This window comes from Solanum verrucosum, unplaced genomic scaffold (assembly GCF_900185275.1).
Source record: "Solanum verrucosum unplaced genomic scaffold, falcon-dt-bn FXZP01000108.1, whole genome shotgun sequence".
Taxonomy (NCBI): Eukaryota; Viridiplantae; Streptophyta; class Magnoliopsida; order Solanales; family Solanaceae; genus Solanum; species Solanum verrucosum.
The window spans coordinates 2040588-2059029 of record NW_026020274.1 but is presented as its reverse complement, the minus strand read 5'-3'; the positions used below and the strand labels follow the sequence as shown (position 1 = coordinate 2059029).

The 18442-nt window shown below is 35.2% G+C and overlaps 1 protein-coding gene across 1 annotated transcript; it reads right to left on the bottom strand.

Moving 5' to 3' along the window:
* Positions 1 to 3523: 3523 nt before the first annotated feature.
* On the bottom strand, positions 3524 to 18208 carry LOC125833975 (G-box-binding factor 4-like). The gene is made up of 4 exons (XM_049513150.1): positions 17221 to 18208; positions 17061 to 17132; positions 11878 to 11907; positions 3524 to 3914 (listed from the first exon to the last, which is right to left on the bottom strand). Exons 1-4 carry the CDS (start codon positions 17962 to 17964, stop codon positions 3834 to 3836), a joined length of 927 nt encoding a protein of 308 aa, XP_049369107.1. The 5' UTR covers positions 17965 to 18208; the 3' UTR covers positions 3524 to 3833.
* Positions 18209 to 18442: the final 234 nt, after the last annotated feature.

The window sequence follows — 18442 nt, the reverse complement described above, 5'->3', positions numbered from 1 at the left end:
ATTTTAAGAAAAAGTGGAACATGGAATTATGATGATTTTGGGGTTAGATGGTGATGAGTGATAAGTGATGATGGGCTTTATTATTTCAAAATGATTAGTTTTCTGTGATTATGAATTTATTACTCTATTATAGGGCTCTTGGGGAACCCAATTTTCATTTGTTTAAGACTTTGAGTACAATCTTCTAAATTTATGATAATTATTTGAGTCTTTGCTCGTAGAATTCTAGGTTTATTTACCTTTTACTAGGTTGTGGGTTGTCACATGTTAATGCTTTCAAGCAATTGCTTATTAGTACTACTTAAAACTTGTAGTACTCCATTTGTTTAATCTACTAATAGTAAAAGAGTTTCCTTGTTTAACGTCCGAACAATTTTTTTGTTTTAATTTATATGACTCATTTTTTTTTAGTCTGTTCCAAAAGAATAATACATTTCATATTAGCTTAATGAAATAATTTGTAATCACACAAATGTCTATCACTTATTTCAGACCCAAAGTTTTCAAAGTCTTTCTTTCTTTCTTAAACTTGATACCAAATCAAACTACATCATATAAAATATAAAACGGAGAAGTAGTATACAAAGTTAATTAAACCAAAACTATTTCCAATGTATAGTAGCTAGGTAAAAAAAAATAGGTCAAACGTACGTAAATCTAGAGCACAGTGAAAAAGAAGTATAAAGATATGTATATGACTGGATTTTATTATAAGATCCAGAAAAGAAATCCAAGCCTCTATCTGCCATAGGCATGAGACACTAAAAGCACTTGCTAGTTTCTAGTAATGTCCACTAATCATATATTATATACTATTCTTTTAATTTTAACTTTGTTTTTTACTAGTATATGAGCACTAAAAAGCTTTTAGATATTAACAAAGAAATAAAGGGGGTGTGATTTTTGTGGACCTAAACATTAAAAGTATAAAAAGTCAATTAAGTATATACCAAGACAAATAACTACAAGACAAAAACATCTACTTCTCCTAGAGCCTTTTGAACTCTCCAATTTCTTTTGGCAGAAACAGAAGCAGATATATTGTTTGGTTTAATGGAGGAAGATAAGTGAGGCACATTATGGGCTTCATCTTTTGTTAATTAATTTGTGTTATACTCCTATAATAATTTAAAGATACATAGATTTTAGGCTTAAATAGATTGACAATTCTACGATAAATTTCATTTAGACGTTCAATTAAGATCTAAATATATGATAAAATATTTCTATTAGACATTTTTAATTCAATATTTTGAAAGAGTTTGTGCATATTCTAAATGCCCATCACACTAATAAGTTAACCACTTAAATTATGTTATTCTCTTTTAGTTATACACATTTTGAAGAATAAGACGTAAAACCTCAAACGTTCAAATGGATGTTGACGTGTAATGTATAATTAATAGAGGAATATATTTTTATATTTATAATTTATCGTTGTAATGACATTTAAGAAAAACGTAAAAACTTTTTCAAAATATAACAGTAATACTTTATCATATATTTAAATATTCAATTAGAATATGTTTTAATTTAAATATTTAAATAAAATTCATCAAACAAATATAGGGAAGAAAGACAGGAAGAGGGAAGTAGGAGATTACGCATGCAATTTAAGATTTGTCACACTGCACACATGACTTGTCCTCTATTCTTTGGTGTATATGTTTTGGCTTTTGGTTATAAAAGCCCTTGTCTAGACTGCGTGAGGCATTAAATCAAGTGTATATGTACATAGTACATTATATAGGTTCTGAGAGGGTATTGATATATATATAATGTAATGTATTTATGTATAAATTTATCTATTTGATATCAAATTTATAATGTATTTAATATATTTATGCATAAATATATACTTAGAAAAAGATGAATACAAGAGATATAGTTATTCAAATACATATATGTTTACACAAATACATACATTTGATGTAGTTATGTTTTAACTAGTGGTCCTTCAACGATTGTTCAACATCAATTACGTAGCAAAAAGAGGGGAGAGAAGTAGCGAAAGAGGGAGAGAGAAAGGGGAGGAGACAAAGAGAGAAATTATGTAATCATTTTTAAGTATAATGAAATTTAGTAAATTTGACAGGGATGTTTGTCAAATTTAGTTTTGGCGAAATGGTCTGATGGACCCTTCTATTTGACTATTTGTCAACTGAACCCTTAAACTCAATGAAACTCTATATTTTAAGCTCTTCTGACCATTGACTAAGCTTATGTATCAACTAATTATTGAGTTGGCACAAATGCGTGATGTCATGCATAGAAGGAGCGTGAAAAACTTTTTTTTTCTTCAGTTCTTTCTTCTTTTCCCACCCCACCCATCCCCATTTCTTTTTTTTCTTTCTACTCTCAAACCCCCATTTCTCTTCTTTCTCCCCTTTCCGGCCCTTTCCAGTTTCTTGTTTCTCTCTTTGTCTTTTTTTTCACATTTTCTTCCTCTCGGGAATAGAACAAAATTGTATCGTTGTTGTAGATTTGTATTTTTTTTTTTTTTTGGGGTAATTTATAACTCATAAAGTGATAAAAGATTCAACAGTCTTGAAAGATGAAAAGTGATTGTTGAATGTCTTTGTGAAATTAAGTGAAATGTGTTATGTAAAATTGTGTACAAATATTAGAGTATATTGATATATTTTAATGACTATTCGTTAACATCAATGGGAAAAAGAGATTTATGGTGGTTCAAGTGGTAGATATAAATGTTGGTAAAAGAAATACGATTTAAAGTTGTGAATGAAAGAAATTTCGAAAAAAAATTTGAATGATAATTGTTAGTTATTTAGGAATGTAATGATACTAGTGAGAATGAAAGGCTGTGGTGGTATCTCTAATGTAAAAAATAAAATAAAATGGAGAGAGGTGCAGGGATGAAGGAGGAATGAAGTGGAAAAGAAAGATAAAATAGTTTTTTTTTTTTTAAAATAATAATAAGTGATGCGGATGATGATATGTCATTTTTGTCAAGTGTTTGAAGTTCACACACAACGAAAGGGGTTCAATTAACAAATGATCAAGTAGAATGGTCCAGAATACAAACTCATACAAGTACAAGGGTCTATCAGATCATTCTGCCTTTAGTTTTTCTACCTAATTTGCGGCCCTAATAAAACTAAACCCCAATGTACATACCAAACACCAAACAAAACCAAAAAATAAAATGATAGCGAGGCAAGACAAGTGACAGATTGAGGGGACTAAAGTATTTACTTTTCCTTTAATCATGAGCGCAGTCCCAAGTACCAGGGACTACAAACGAACTGACTTCCTTCAAACTTTTCTCCTTTTCCTTTTTTGCTCCAAATTTTAACACAAATCAATAATAATATCCTTGTCCTCCTTAAAATTGTTAGCCCCAATTAACATGGCTCCTTGTTTATGATGAAAGAGTCCAACATACGCATAGGGATGCACACGAGAAAATCATGAGATGATATCATTGATCATTTTTGCTAGCAAATGCTATAACGAGCCATTGACAAAAAAAAGTACAAAATATTAGTCACTCGTTCCCATGCTTGTGTGTATCCAATCTAACAAGTGAGGCATTTGCATTCTAAACCTCCTATAACTACAACTAACTAAATAATTGTTTTGATTTCGATGAACTCCCTCTCCACTACATAAATATTAGATCCCGTTATAGATTTTCCAGGCCACGATACTGCTCTTTACAAAGGAAGCACTACCACTCAGAAAGAATCATCATCCGCTAAATTATCCATCCTCATGTTATATCACTTACCCCCAGCATGTTTAGGCTCCTTTACTCTTTATCTATATCAGAAGGCATTAATTTTAAACTATGCCCGTCTCACAATGATATATTACCACTGCATGGAGCAAACTCTTCGCAGGACACGAGGCGGTTTTCGCTTCTCCACAACTGGAATCACTTTCTCTATTATCTGCAGGAAAACAACGTCAATAAATGTTAAATGTGCTGCTAGTAGACAGTAGTTCCAGAGCAGAGGAAAATTGCCCTTTCGTTGGCCATGTTGCTGATGTATATTTTTTATATTAGTACATTGCTAATGTTATTCTTCCAAGCACTAATAAGCTTAATGATAATGTCATAAATTAGCTGCTTTAACAAGCCATGAATTCTCATGCATACTCAAACAGGGAAGCAGTGTCGCACAATATTAACTTAAGTTTACCTTACAGTCTAAAGTGACAAACTACACAATGGTTCTATTGCTAAAGAAGTACAACCACCATAATAGAGGTAACAATTGCGATATCATTCCATACAGTTGCTTATACCCCATCACAATCCAATATATAACTAGCGGGTGGAATATAGGAGAACCATAGAACATGGTACAACCGCCTTATGACGCAAAAACTAGAAGAAAACCAAGATTTGTTGGAAGGAAGCCTGGAGCTGTTGAGCTTAAAGATTTCAGACCTATTAGCCTAATCGGAGGGGTTTACAAAATCATCTCTAAACTCATAACTGAAAGGCTTAAAACAGTTATTGGGAAGCTAGTAGATGAACACCAAATGGCATTCTTGAAAGGGAGACAAATACTTGATGCATCCTTGTTGACTAATGAACCAGTTGATTCAAGGGTTAAACAAAAGCAACCTGGAATCCTATGTAAATTGGATATTGAAAAGGCTTATGACCATGTCAATTGGAATTTCCTCCTCAAAATTCTGAAAGACATGGGTTTTGGTGGTAGGTGGATTAAATGGATCAGTTTTTGTATTTCCAGTGTGAAGTTCTCCCTCATAATAAATGGCAACACAGAAGGCTTCTTTCAATCCCACAGGGATCTTAGGCAAGGGGATCCCATGTCAACTTTTTTGTTCTTATTAGCTATGGAAGGGTTAAATCATATGCTCAGAACAGCAAAATGCTAATAGATGGGTGAAAGGTTTCAGTGCTCAGACAGGTAGAGGTGAAGATCTGGAAGTGTCTCATTTGTTTTATGCAGATGATGCCTTAATTTTTTGTGAAGCAGAGACAAGTCAGATCAAGCATTTGAGAGCCATCCTAACAATTTTTGAAGGTATCTCAGGTCTCCATGTAAATTGGCTGAAAAGTCACATTTCTCCTATCAACCAGGTTGGAAATTTGCAAGATCTGGCTGTTATTTTGGGCTGCCAAGTGGACTCTTTACCAACTAAATATTTTGGACTGCCTCTAGGTGCTAAAAACAAAGAATTAGAGGTGTGGAGTGGGGTGTTGGAAAGGTGCGAGAATAAACAATCTAGGTGGAAAAGTCAATATCTCTCTTTAGGGGGCAGATTGACTCTCACCAAGTCAGTTCTTGATGGCATGCCTACATACATGATGAGCCTTTTTTCCATACCAAAGAGCATTGAAAAAAAACTCAATAGAGTTAGGAGAGCCTTTCTATGGCAAGGAAACAAGGAGAAGAGAGGTTATAACCTTGTGAAATGGGATGAACCGACTCTCAACACTCAACAAGGGGGGCTCAACTTGAAGAACCTCAGCAAACAAAACACCTCTCTCTTGCAGAAATGGCTTTGGAGGTTCTCCTCAGAAGAGAGGGCCATTTGGAGAAGATTCATAGCAGGAAAGTATGGTTTACTCAACCACTGGACAACTGAGGAGGTTGCGGGAACCTTTGGGTGTAGTGTCTGGAAAACCATAAGAAGATTATGGCCTTATTTCAACAACAACATGTCAATCACTGTTGGAAATGGTTTGAAAACTGATTTCTGGAACGAGGTGTGGATTGGAGAAGACAGTCTTAGAAACTCCTTTTCACATCTTTACATTTTGAGTACGCAAAGGAATGTCTATCCCAAGCTTGGAGTCAACAGGGATGGGACCTTGTTTTTTGAAGAGCACTAAATGACTGGGAAATTGCTTGCCTATTGGGAGTACTAAACTCACACCCTGCTTTATCTATGAGGCCTGACAAACCTAGATGGAAATTACATAACAAGGGTCTGTTCACAGTGAAATCATGTTACTGGAATCTTAACACAAGGCAGTCAATGGTGAACATTTGACCTTGGAAGTTAATCTGGAAGACCAAATGCCCCCCAAAGGTAGCTTGTTTTTGTTGGTTGGTTTGTAGAAAGGCTTGTTTAACACATGAGGCTTTACAGAAAAGGGGATGGCAATTACCAGGAGTCTTATGCAAACTGGACATTGAGAAGGCCTACGACCATGTAAATTGGTCCTTCCTTTTGAAGATTCTGAGAGATATGGGCTTCGGAAACAAATGGATCAACTGGATTAAGGTCTGTATATCTACTGTGAAGTTCTCCCTTATCATTAATGGCAATCCTGAAGGGTTTTTTCAGTCACAAAGAGGTTTGAGACAAGGTGACCCCATGTCACCATTCCTATTTATCTTAGCTATGGAGGGTCTCAACTCCATGATCAGGAAAGCAGTTGAAAATGGGTGGTTGCAAGGTTACAGTGCAAATGCAAATAGGGGAGATGCTATGGAGATCTCACACCTGCTTTATGCAGATGACTCCTTGGTCTTCTGTGGAGCTGAAGTAAATCATATAAGACACTTGAGGGCCATCTTAACCATCGTTGAGGGAATATCAGGACTCCATGTCAATTGGCATAAAAGTTGTTTATACCCAGTTAATCAGGTTGCTAATATGCAGGTGCTAGCTGAGAACCTAGGATGTCAGGTGGCCTCCCTCCCAACAAAGTACCTTGGAATGCCCCTTGGTGCTAAGAACAAAGAGGTGGAAGTTTGGAATGAAGTACTGGAAAGATGTGAGAAGAAGCTGTCAAGGTGGAAAAGCCAATATCTATCCTTGGGAGGCAGAATAACTCTTATCAAATCTGTGATGGATGCACTTCCTACTTATATGATGAGCCTATTCCCAATACCAAGAAGTATAGAGAAGAAAATCAACAAATCAAGAAGAGTCTTCCTGTGGCAAGGAAATAAAGAGAAGCTTGGGTATAATCTGGTTAAATGGGATGTAGTGACACTCAACAAAATGCAGGGTGGTTTGGGTATAAAGAAGTTGAATATGCAAAATATCAGCTTGTTGAAAAAATGGCTATGGAGGTTCTGTAGTGAAGATATGGCTTTGTGGAGGAGATTCATATCACAAAAATATGGTCTCCAAAACAATTGGATCACTGAAGAAGCAAATGGTACCGTTGGTTGCTCTGTCTGGAAGACAATCAGAAGACTGTGGCCATCCTTTATCCCCAATCTATCCTTTAGGATTGGGAATGGGGTGAAAACCAGTTTCTGGAATGAACTTTGGCTAGGGGAAGAGAATTTGAAGATCATGTTCCCAGATCTTTATGTATTGAGCCTACAACAGATGGACACTGTGGCACAAGTGTGGAGCCCTCAAGGTTGGGATTTGATCTTTAGGAGGGCTTTAAATGACTGGGAGGTTGATAGAGTAGCAGGATTATTACACACACTAAATGCTTTTCCAGGTGTCACTGAAAGTCCTGATACTCCAATCTGGAAAATGCACAAGAAAGGGATTTTTTCTGTGAAGTCTTGTTACTGGAGCTTAAACTCTAACCAGGCTATGGAAATGGAATGGCCTTGGAAACTAATCTGGAAAATCAAGGTTCCCCACAAGGTCTCAGGTTTTATTTGGTTGGCAATTAGGAAAGCATGTCCAACTCATGAAGTGTTACAAAGAAGAGGTATACGGATTTGCTCAAGGTGTTTCATGTGTGGGGAAGAGGCAGAAGTTAATAGTCATTTATTCTTACACTGCAGAACAGCTGCAAATCTGTGGGACATGTTCTTATGTATACTTGGAATTAACTGGGTAATGCCCAAAACTACTTTAGAGTTGTTGAGACAGTGGGAAGGAGTGGGCAGAAGAAGAAGATCCAAAGAGGACTGGTGGAAATGCATCCCAGCCTGCATCTGGTGGACATTGTGGAAGGAAAGAAATGAAAGATCACATGATGGGAAACTTAACAGCACTCAGAAAATCAAGATGAATAGCTTGGGCCTGCTGTATTTTTGGTGTAAACAGGATTTGGTGGGGGAGGTAGATAGCTTAGTGGATTTTAAAGCTCAATTGTAAAGTTTTGCCCAGTTTTTGGCTTTTGAAATTACCCCCTGGGGGCTGTAAATCCCACCTCATCAGGCTTTGCTGATGAGTTTTGATGTGAATATAAAGTTACCTTATCAAAAAAAAAAATTGTTCAAGATGTGTCATGTGTGAACAGGAAGCAGAAGTCAAAGTCAATGACCATCTGTTCCTTCATTGTAAGGCAGCATTGAGCCTATGGAACATGTTTTTGGCTCTGTTGGGAGTTAAATGGGTGATGCCTAGCACAACAAAGGAACTACTAAATAGCTGGAAAGGTATTGGGAACAGAGGGAGAAATGAACACTGGTGGAGAACTATTCCTGCTTGCATATGGTGGACTCTCTAGAAAGAAAGAAATTTAAGAAGTTTTGAGGGACAAAAGACTAACTTACAGAAGATTAGAATGAATTGTATAAGCCTTTTGTTTTTTTGGTGTAAACAGAATCTTGTAGGGGATATAGTAGACTTAGTTGATTTTAAAGGAAACTTGTAAAGTATACCCATGGGTGGGATGTAAGTTTCCAATTCATCATTTTTTGGATGATGAATTTTTTGGTGTGAATACAAAGTTACCCTTGTCTAAAAAAAATAAAAATTGATCATTTAATAAGAAAGTGATATATAATTTCAGATTAGTTCAAAAGTAATCCGCACACCAAAAGTATATCTTCTTGCTGCTTGACCACCACATCAAAAAGCACATTTTTTATTTCTAGCAAATAACTATTCAAAACTACAACTCCTTAGATTCTCCATTATTTGAGAGAAAGGATGAGAATGTTGGTATTCATTAAGATAAAAATACTTGAGTTGATTAGCTTGATTGATTAGATGAACATAGACATTTTAAGAGTTAAGACAACATTAAGTATTGGAAGATGAAAGCACTCCCAAAACATTGAATAGATATTACTAAAGGAAATGAGAACTAAACCTTCTCGACTTCTCCTTATAATGAAATAAATAAGGAGAAGTCGTCACCCATTTATCATAAGCTGATGGGCTTCTATTCCTCTAATTGTCAAAGTCAAGTGGTTAAGTCCAGTTGCATTGTGCAATTTTTTCATCTTTTTTGTACTCCCTCTGTCCAACAATAGTTGTCCACTATTGACTTTGCACACTTCTTAAGAAACTATAAATAAAAGAGTAATTTTACTGTATCATCCTTTGAATATAATAAATATAATGTCTTAAAAAATGTAATAGGAAAATGACTAATTAATGATAAGGGTAAATTAGGAACTAAGTGTAAAATTATCCATTGATTTCATAAAGTGGGCAAATATTGTTGGACATCCCAAAATAGTATAGTGGACAACTATTGTTGAACAGAGGGAGTATTAATTACTAATTATTAGAATGTATAGGAGATGATTGGGAAACACATGAGGTATGAGTAGTTTGTTTAGTTTATAGTTTGAGCAGATTATAAGAGCCGGCAATTTCTGCCCATATTTATAAAATCAGTCCATTTAACTCATATTATAATGAGTTGGATCATTTATATTTCAAATGGGTAAATATAGATTTCAGTTTATTTTTAAACCATAAAAATATGGACAAATATGGGTATTTATATTTGAACTCAGAAATGAATCTGTCATATTTCATGGACCCAAATGGATAAACCACTAATCTCTACTTGATTACATTCTCAAGATAAAATTTGGAAAACGTTAACCAATGAACAAATATTTACAGATTTTGATTCAAATTATCCTTCTTAATTTAATCCACCCCCTACCTCTAGTGGCGAAGGTAGAATTTTCATCAAGGGGATTCCAAATAGATTCTCAAGTTATGCCAAGGGGGTTCAATATGCAATATACACACATAAGTATCATATTAGACCCTACGTATACCGTATACTTTCCTGGTGAAGGGGGTTCCGATGAACCTCCTGCCACCCTAGCTCCGCTGCTGCCTACACCATTAATCCCTACTACTACTATCCCACCCAACTAAACTCCACTTTTGTCGGTTGTTGCATAGAGAAAATGACAAAATTGTTCCGTTAATTTGGGATGGATTCAAAGTAATTTTTTAATATATTTTTGAGCTGTTTTTTTCATTTAAATTTATTGAAAGTGAACACATTTTATTTGCATCAGATATTGCAATAAACATTGTTTGTTAGATTATATTGATAACACACAAGTCACACATAACTTGACGGTATTTCATAACTTATTGATCAAGCAGCTGGCGGTAGACCACATTAAAGCACACATTTTTATTTATTTAAAGGTCAAAATGCTGAGTCATTTACTCTGTAGTTAGATTTATATCAATTATGTCTCACTGGGGGCGTGATATGCTCCAAGCTCAGTTGTGTTGCACTTACAGTAGTTTTTTTAAAATATCTTTTTTTCCTTTATCATTTCTGACTCCTTCTACCCTCCCCAGACCTCACTTGTGGGATTTCACTGGGTATGTTGTTGTTATTGTATTTCTGACTCATTCTTCTTTTTGTAGTATTTATGAAGTGATCAGAGACCACTGGCCAGACAAATGCAGAGAAAGAAATTAAGGCACCAGTTGAAAGTTGAAAATTTCAAATTTTCAGTTAGCAAATTGCATACAAAGAATACTCGGCTGACCAGTTTAATGTTTAATTTTTTGGGTTTAGAAGATTAAAGTGGATTAGGACCATTTTACCCAATTTTTATCTTACCCAATCCATTTTTACACATATTCGTATGGATGGATAGCAATCCAATCCATTTTCAATCCGCCCATTTGTCACCCCTAATCAAAACCTACATAATTCATCCAATTCACTCAATATTTTAACGGGTTGAATCATGATCTATTGTTGAGTTGACCCAATAATTTGAATTTAAAATGGCTCATTCAATAAATTTTAAAAAGGGGCTTAAACTAATATAATTTACTGGATCAAAATATAACTTGAAACCAAACAAGTAAGAATTAGAACAGGAGAATATATTCATTTGAAATCTATTTTGTTTCCCAAGTTTCGTTCAAATCCAATTCGCTTTTCTTAGTCGTGTATTTATAAACAAAAACAAAATAAAAATAAAAATAAAAGAATGAAAACACAGTGAGACTAAAGCATTTGATAGCAGCAAAGTGGAATAATGTACATGAAGGAAGGAGAAAGTAAAAAGAATAATTATGGATAGAATTATGACCAGTGTCTAGTAGTAACTACAAAAAATAAACAAAGATTTAAAGTTTTTTGGCTTAATGAGATTAAACTGATGGGTAAAGAGGTGTGTACTGGCAGAGATCAGCTATTTTTGCATCAGTATACGGTATGTACTACTCCCTTTGTCCCAATTTATGTGACTTACTTTCCTTTTTAGTCGGTCCCAAAAAGAATGACACATTTCTATATTAAGTAACAATTTAACTATAAAATGTCTATTTTACCCTTAATGAAATGATTTACCGCCACACAAATTTTTATCCTTCATTTTAGACCACAAGCTTTAAAAGTCTTCCTTTCTTTCTTAAACTCCGTGCCGAGTCAAACTACCACACATAAAATGGGACGGAGGGAGTAATAAATAACCGAAGAACTGAACACTAACCCCTACCACCACTATGTCTTGTTTCATCTAACCACATATGCATAGTGTACTTCTCTTTCCATTGATCTAGACTTCCTCATTATTTCAAGTATCAACCTAGCAGTTCTTTGACCATTCAGATATTTTTGCTGGCATTGATATGAATTACGTGATATATGGCTAGAAACAAAGGGATCGTGCGGATGAATCTTTGCAAAAAATTCTCCAATCAAAGTGCTTGACATAAGAAAAATCAATGAACCATACAACAGCAACAAATAGGGAACAGAATAGCAACAAAAGTTACCTGCTTATAATGTGCTCTGGTTCGCTCTTCCTGAAAATTGCAGAGAAGTACTTGTGTTACTCAAAGAATCAAATCAACAAAAGGATTACATACGGAAAAGCAGACAAACACATAGTGGAAATATTAAGTGCTTACAAAATGTTACAGCACTGCTCAAACTCGATTGTCAAATGTTACAGTCAACCCTTTTCTAGCTAAGATAAGTTCGACCTCATCACCAAGCACACCCCCCCCCCCCAAAATGCCTAGTCAAGGACCATGAAGAAGCAATGGTTACCTAATGCATCAGTAAACAATTACCCTTATAAGCAGTGGCGTACGCAAGATTTTTCGTAAGCGGTGTCACATTTTAAAATGAGAACAAGTAAATAAAATAATGTAACAACATATTAAATAGGAACAAAATATATATAAAAGACAACTCAAGTATATTAATACCTCTTCTCGATGAGTTTTTTCGTTTTCTTAACTGTATTCAAAATAGTACCAAACACTTTTATATAGGGCATCAAACTATCACTAAATAGTTCATTTAATTCCACAAATCATTCTTAAATCAATATCATTGGAAAGAAAGAAGATGAAAGGAAAGAAGAAAAGAGAAAGCATACAGCAACACAACTAATCAGGGAAGAAGCAACATCTTTCTCAATACGTAAAATACGCTAAAGTTTCTTGATGCAACTCTGGAGTAATTGGTTCAACATTTTGTTAACTACCAAGAGGTTAACTACCAAGAGGTCAAAGGTTCGAATCTGGACATGTATCACTTTGTAGATTGAAGCGCAAAAACTTTAAACACTAAATCAGGCCACCAAGATTAGAACTAGCGACACCTTTGTTGAAAACTAAGGCCCTGACAAAATGAGTTGTGTGGCTCTTTGTGCAAGCAGTGTCATTTTACTCAATTTATCCTCTATTTTTGTTTTGGCTTTTATTATATATATATTTAGTAAATTTTTCCAACCAAGCAGTGTCACGTGACACTGCTTGACCTAAGGTAAACCCAACCATGTTTACAAGGAAATCACCCATTACTTCTATCTAGTCTAAAAATGTTTTTTTTTTTAAATCCAAAGAAAGCAACTTTAATTTTCATGAGACTGCTCACCATATGAAAACAAACAGTATAAGATTATATGCTTTCAGTTACTATCCAACTAACAACAGAATAGGATGTAATTGTTAGAATAGGAATAGGTTTATACGATCCTATTAGAATAGGAATAGGTTTATACAATCCTATTAGAATAGGAATAAGTTTATACAATCCTATTAGAACAGGAATAGGAATAGAAATAGAAATAGGAATATTAAATAGTATCCTACTTGGTAAAGGATTGTATTCTAGGGTCTATAAATAGGGTCTCAATGTAATAATGTAAACAAAAACAATTCAATAATATTCTTCTCATATATATCTCACATGGTATCAAAGCCTCTACGATCTTGGTAGAGAATCAAAGAGCTTTCGCTGTCGGCGGGTGGCTATTACCCATATATGTTGCCCTTCTGGTCAATGATTATGTTAATAAAAGTAGGATCAATGATATATGCATGAACCCCATATTCAGGGGAAGAAAACTTAGTCAGGCAAGTCATCGTGCGTCAATTTTTGATGACTTTCTAGGGTTGTTTGTATCAACCACATATCAATCGGTGTTTGTGTAGCACCGTGTCATCTTTTCGGTGACTACCTTTTCATATTCAATTTGTGTAGCACTGTGCCATCATTCCGGTGACTACTTTCTTATATCTAATTTGTGTAACACCGTGCCATCATTCCGGTGACTACTTTTTCATATTTAATTTGTGTAGCACCGTGCCATCCTTCCGGTGACAACTTATTATTTTTGCATATCTGATTTGCATAGCACCGTGCATCTCTCCGAACTACTTTTCATATTTAATTTTTGTAGTACCGTGGATTATTCCGAACTACTTTCTCATATCTGAGTTGCATAGCATCATGTGTTTTTTCAGTGACTCCTCAGATTTGATTTGCATAGTTCCATTTGTCTTTCCGGTGACTCCTCAAATCTGATTTGCGTAGGGTTGTGCCATCATTCCAACCCTACCCATATAATTTTCTTTTTTCAGTAGGGTTGTGTCATCATTCCGACCCTACCCATATTATTTCTCTTTATCAATGGGGTTCGTTCCATCAATTCGAACTATCCTATATAATTTCTATTTTCTAGTTGGGTCGTGACATCATTCCGACCCTACCCATATAATTTTATTTCTTAGATTGTGACCACTTTTATCCATCAAATCTAATACTCTAGCATATGAGCATGTTCCGGCCAGTTTTTCGATGACTTTCTTGTTAAATATTGACACGTCTATTGATTCCAACATGATCCATACACTTTATACTAGATTTTGAGCATTTTCGACGACCGTTGCATTGTGAAGAAGTCTATATGGAGCAACCACCTAATTTTGATGTTCATGGGGAGTTTAGTAGCCTTGTATGTTGATTACGTAAGTCACTCTATGGTCTGAAACAGTCTTTGCAAGCTTGGTTTGGGAAGTTCAACACTGTAATTTTATCACTCTCTGTTTTATCAGCATTATGCATCAAATTCAGTATTTCAAGAAGACCAAGCCCATTGAGATTGATTGTCAAATTTGTGAAGTCGAGTGATCAACTTGCAGATATCTCGCCAAGCCCCTCATCGGTCCTCGTGTTAATTACATTTGCAACAAGCTAGGTACATGAATTGTATGCATTAGCTTGAGGGGGAGTGTTAGAATAGGAATAGGTTTATACAATCCTATTAGAATAGGAATAGGTTTATACAATCCTATTAGAATAGGAATAAGTTTATACAATCCTATTAGAACAGGAATAGGAATAGAAATAGAAATAGGAATACTAAATAGTATCCTACTTGGTAAAGGATTGTATTCTAGGGTCTCAATGTAATAATGTAAACAACAACAATTCAATAATATTATTCTCATATATTTCTCACAATTTGATGCTCATAAGTCATACCACTTTACAGAAGGCTAGCTATCCTCAAAAATATTATAAGCAAATAGTTTTTTTAGGCAGTCCAAGAAGAACAGAAGACCATCATTGAACTTCCACTTCAAGATCACCAATACATCAATATTTCCCCAAGTATTTTTACAGTCATACCAATATTCCATTTGCATATATTGGTCCTTTCATATATCTTTGGAAGCGCTCATAATCAAGTAAGAGTTTTTTTAATGGGCTGCAAAACGAAAAATAATTCCCGTACAAAATTACATATGATTTATAGTACAATGTTCCATATGCAACATAAAAGTTTGCATTACCAAGGTAATCTCTGAATAACTCACAGCTAGTTTTGGATGGTTGTTACATGTTGTACTATATTGTATTGTTAGTTTAGATACAATGTCTGTTTTGATTGTTACTTAAATTTTATTGTATCGTATCGTTAAATCCATCATAGGTAACGATGAAAAGTTTCCTTTTGTGAAACGATAGATTTGGTGTGATCACGTCGTTACCCTTTTTTTCTCTCATTTTGTCTTTACTTATAATTTAATAATACTATTTTATCCTTTACCATACCTTTTTATAGTGGCTCTACCATATCCCTTACTTCTCTTGTAGGTTTATCCTTCAAATTGTTGATGTGTGATATATGTAATGATGGAAAACGATACAATCTATCCAAATGTTGTATTCATTAAAACTATGGAGTAGAATACAATATGACACATTATGAAACAATACATAACAACCATCCAAACAAACAAGGTTTGATTTATGATAAACCTTGCATAGCCTAAATTGGTTTCCGGCATTAAATATTGTATTATTAATATTGCCATAACTTATATATGTGAATAGAATGTAGAACGAGAGTATGTGTATTACCAACACCTGTATAAGAAGTATCTAAAGGCAAAAATGTCCTAAATAAGACAATTCTAGTATAATTGTATTATTATTCATTGTAGGAAAATCCCTGCATTATTCACTCCATAACAAGCTCTACATATTAATTGTCGCATTACGATCCTTGTATTGTAGTCCCTACATCTAGTTCGTGAAACGACCCTTAAATAGTAATTATGACATTTCCTTTGCCACCATTTCATATGACTTACAAGTTTATAAAGAACATCCTAACATAAAAGCGTGTTTTTACTATGACATACAGCCATCGAGAACACAAGACAAAAAATATGGGTTTTTTTTTTTGTTTTTTGCAAATAATAATACTCAATTCCCTTTGAGAACTGGAACCAACAATTTGCCACAATAAGTACTTGTAAATGATTGATAAGCACGACAATCCAGATGCTAGGATATACTCCATCAGAAAGATCATACTTTGAACTAAAATCTTTGGAATAGATGAAACAAAATATCACTATATCATCCTCTTAGAAGTAGCATCCTGCACCTGCAGCACTACTGGAGAATCCCACTTTCAATTTTTCTTTTTACTTGGGAATGTGTTTATAATAAAGTGCTCATCTTTTTTTTACCAAAAGTCACGAAGATTGATTTTCATCAAGTTCACATAAGGAAGACTTTCCCCTCCTCAACCATTCTCCTTGTTCACCTATTTCATTGTTAATGCGCTTTTATTAGATCTAAAAGAAAGTGATTCAGTGAGCCTATGGAGACGACACATACAAATTTGAAAAATTATAGAAAAAATCGAAACTTGCAGCTGCAAAATTAGACTATTGGTGTGTTGTCTTTAAAATATATAACAGATGTGGCAGTAGACAAATGACTATCTCTTATTCGCTATGCTAAGAAGCTGATATATGATATACCAAACCAATTGAATTAGCATTAAACCTTCATTCTCTGAGGGCTCGTTTGGTGTGAGGGATAAGCATAAATAGTCCTGGGATAAAATTTAGATGTCTTGTTTGGTTGACATGTTTGGGATAACTTATCCCATCATTTATAGCATAGTGATGGGATAAGTTATCCCATATACATGGTGGGATACGTTATCCCAGGATATAACTAACCCCAAGATAGTTAATCCTAGGATAACTAGTTCCCAACCAAACGACCCCTGAATGAATTTAGAGTCCCAGAACAAGCAATGCAAACAGGTATTCTTCCATATACCTTTATGCAAGTAATTCAATTGTCATCTTAAATTTAGACATAGGCCTAACTGCCGGAAATTATTAAAATGCATTACCTTCTCTTTCAACAGCTGTTCATTCTCCTCCTCTAATCTAACTGCTATTGACTCAAGTTCCACTTGATAAGCCTATATCCATAAACAAAAATCCAAATTCAGCTCGCACAATCAAAAAGCTAAATAGATGAAAAGACTAAGAGTGATCACTTCAATTTACCTGTTTCCGCTCTCTAGACCGGGCAGCTGACTCTCTGTTCTTAATCATCCTCCGCTGCCTCTGCAGAGCCGCCTTATCTAAAGGTTCCAAAATGGTTTTCCTCTTCCCTCTCCCACCTCCAATCACATCCATTCCATTTCCATATCCTTGCACGCTCTGCTGCGGCGTGGCCATATATGGGGAATCAAATGCAAAAATTCCACCACTCAACCTCTCAGTTCCTAGTTCAACCTTCACCTCACCTTGCACTGGCCCCTGCCCAGCCAGTGCCTCCTCCTCAACTGCTCCAGCTTTCACCAGAAAATCTTCCAGCGTCATGATTTCATCCACTGCCTCCTCCTTACAGCCGGCAACTTCCGCTCTTCTCTGCTCCCTCTTCCCCTCCACAATTTCCCTCCACACATCATCCACCGTCCTCCTAACCAAAGGTACCCCACTCACCGTCGCTGTCTCGGAATCACTGATCGGCGTTATCGCTCCAACAGCATCAAGTAATGTAATATTCGCATTCAACAAAGTATTAGTCTCCGTCCCCTGACCTTCCCCATACACATTACGGAAAATTCCATCAACCGTCATGGAAGTCGCCTCCAAATTACTACTATTATTACTCCCGTTATTCGAATACTGCTGATTGTGCAAATCATTCGGCATCGTAGAGGATGAAGACGACGAGGCAGCCGACGATTTCCTTCGATCGGAATTCCGCGAGGCCGATGAAGCCATCAGCTTCGTTGACGCCATTTTCCGGCGGGGCAAAATCGTAAATTTGTTCTGGTTGGATCAAATCCTCAAATGTGTATATACATAGAGGTTTGTGTAGGAGATGATTGTGTTGTGTAATGTGCGATGGGGAGAAGAGAAATGCCTAGGGTTTCGAATAATTTGGGGGTTTTGGGGATTTGAGGGAGAAAAGTGGGATTTTCAAAAATGGAGTTCCAGAATTGGCAATGACAGATAGAAGGAGAAGAAGAGGGTTCTGGCTTCCTTTTTTGCCTAAAATGGAAAAAACGAGGCAACAGTTTTTTTTCATTCCCAAACGTCGTTTTGAATGCACATTCATGTCGTTTTGTCATTCTCAAAAAGTAAAGTAAGTTTAGTTATTGACAAATTTTCGACTTTATTCCATGTGACACTTGTAAATTGTAATGCTTATTTCTACATATATATTTAAATTACATCAAGATTTTTTTTAACATGACAAGTCATTAAATGATTTAAA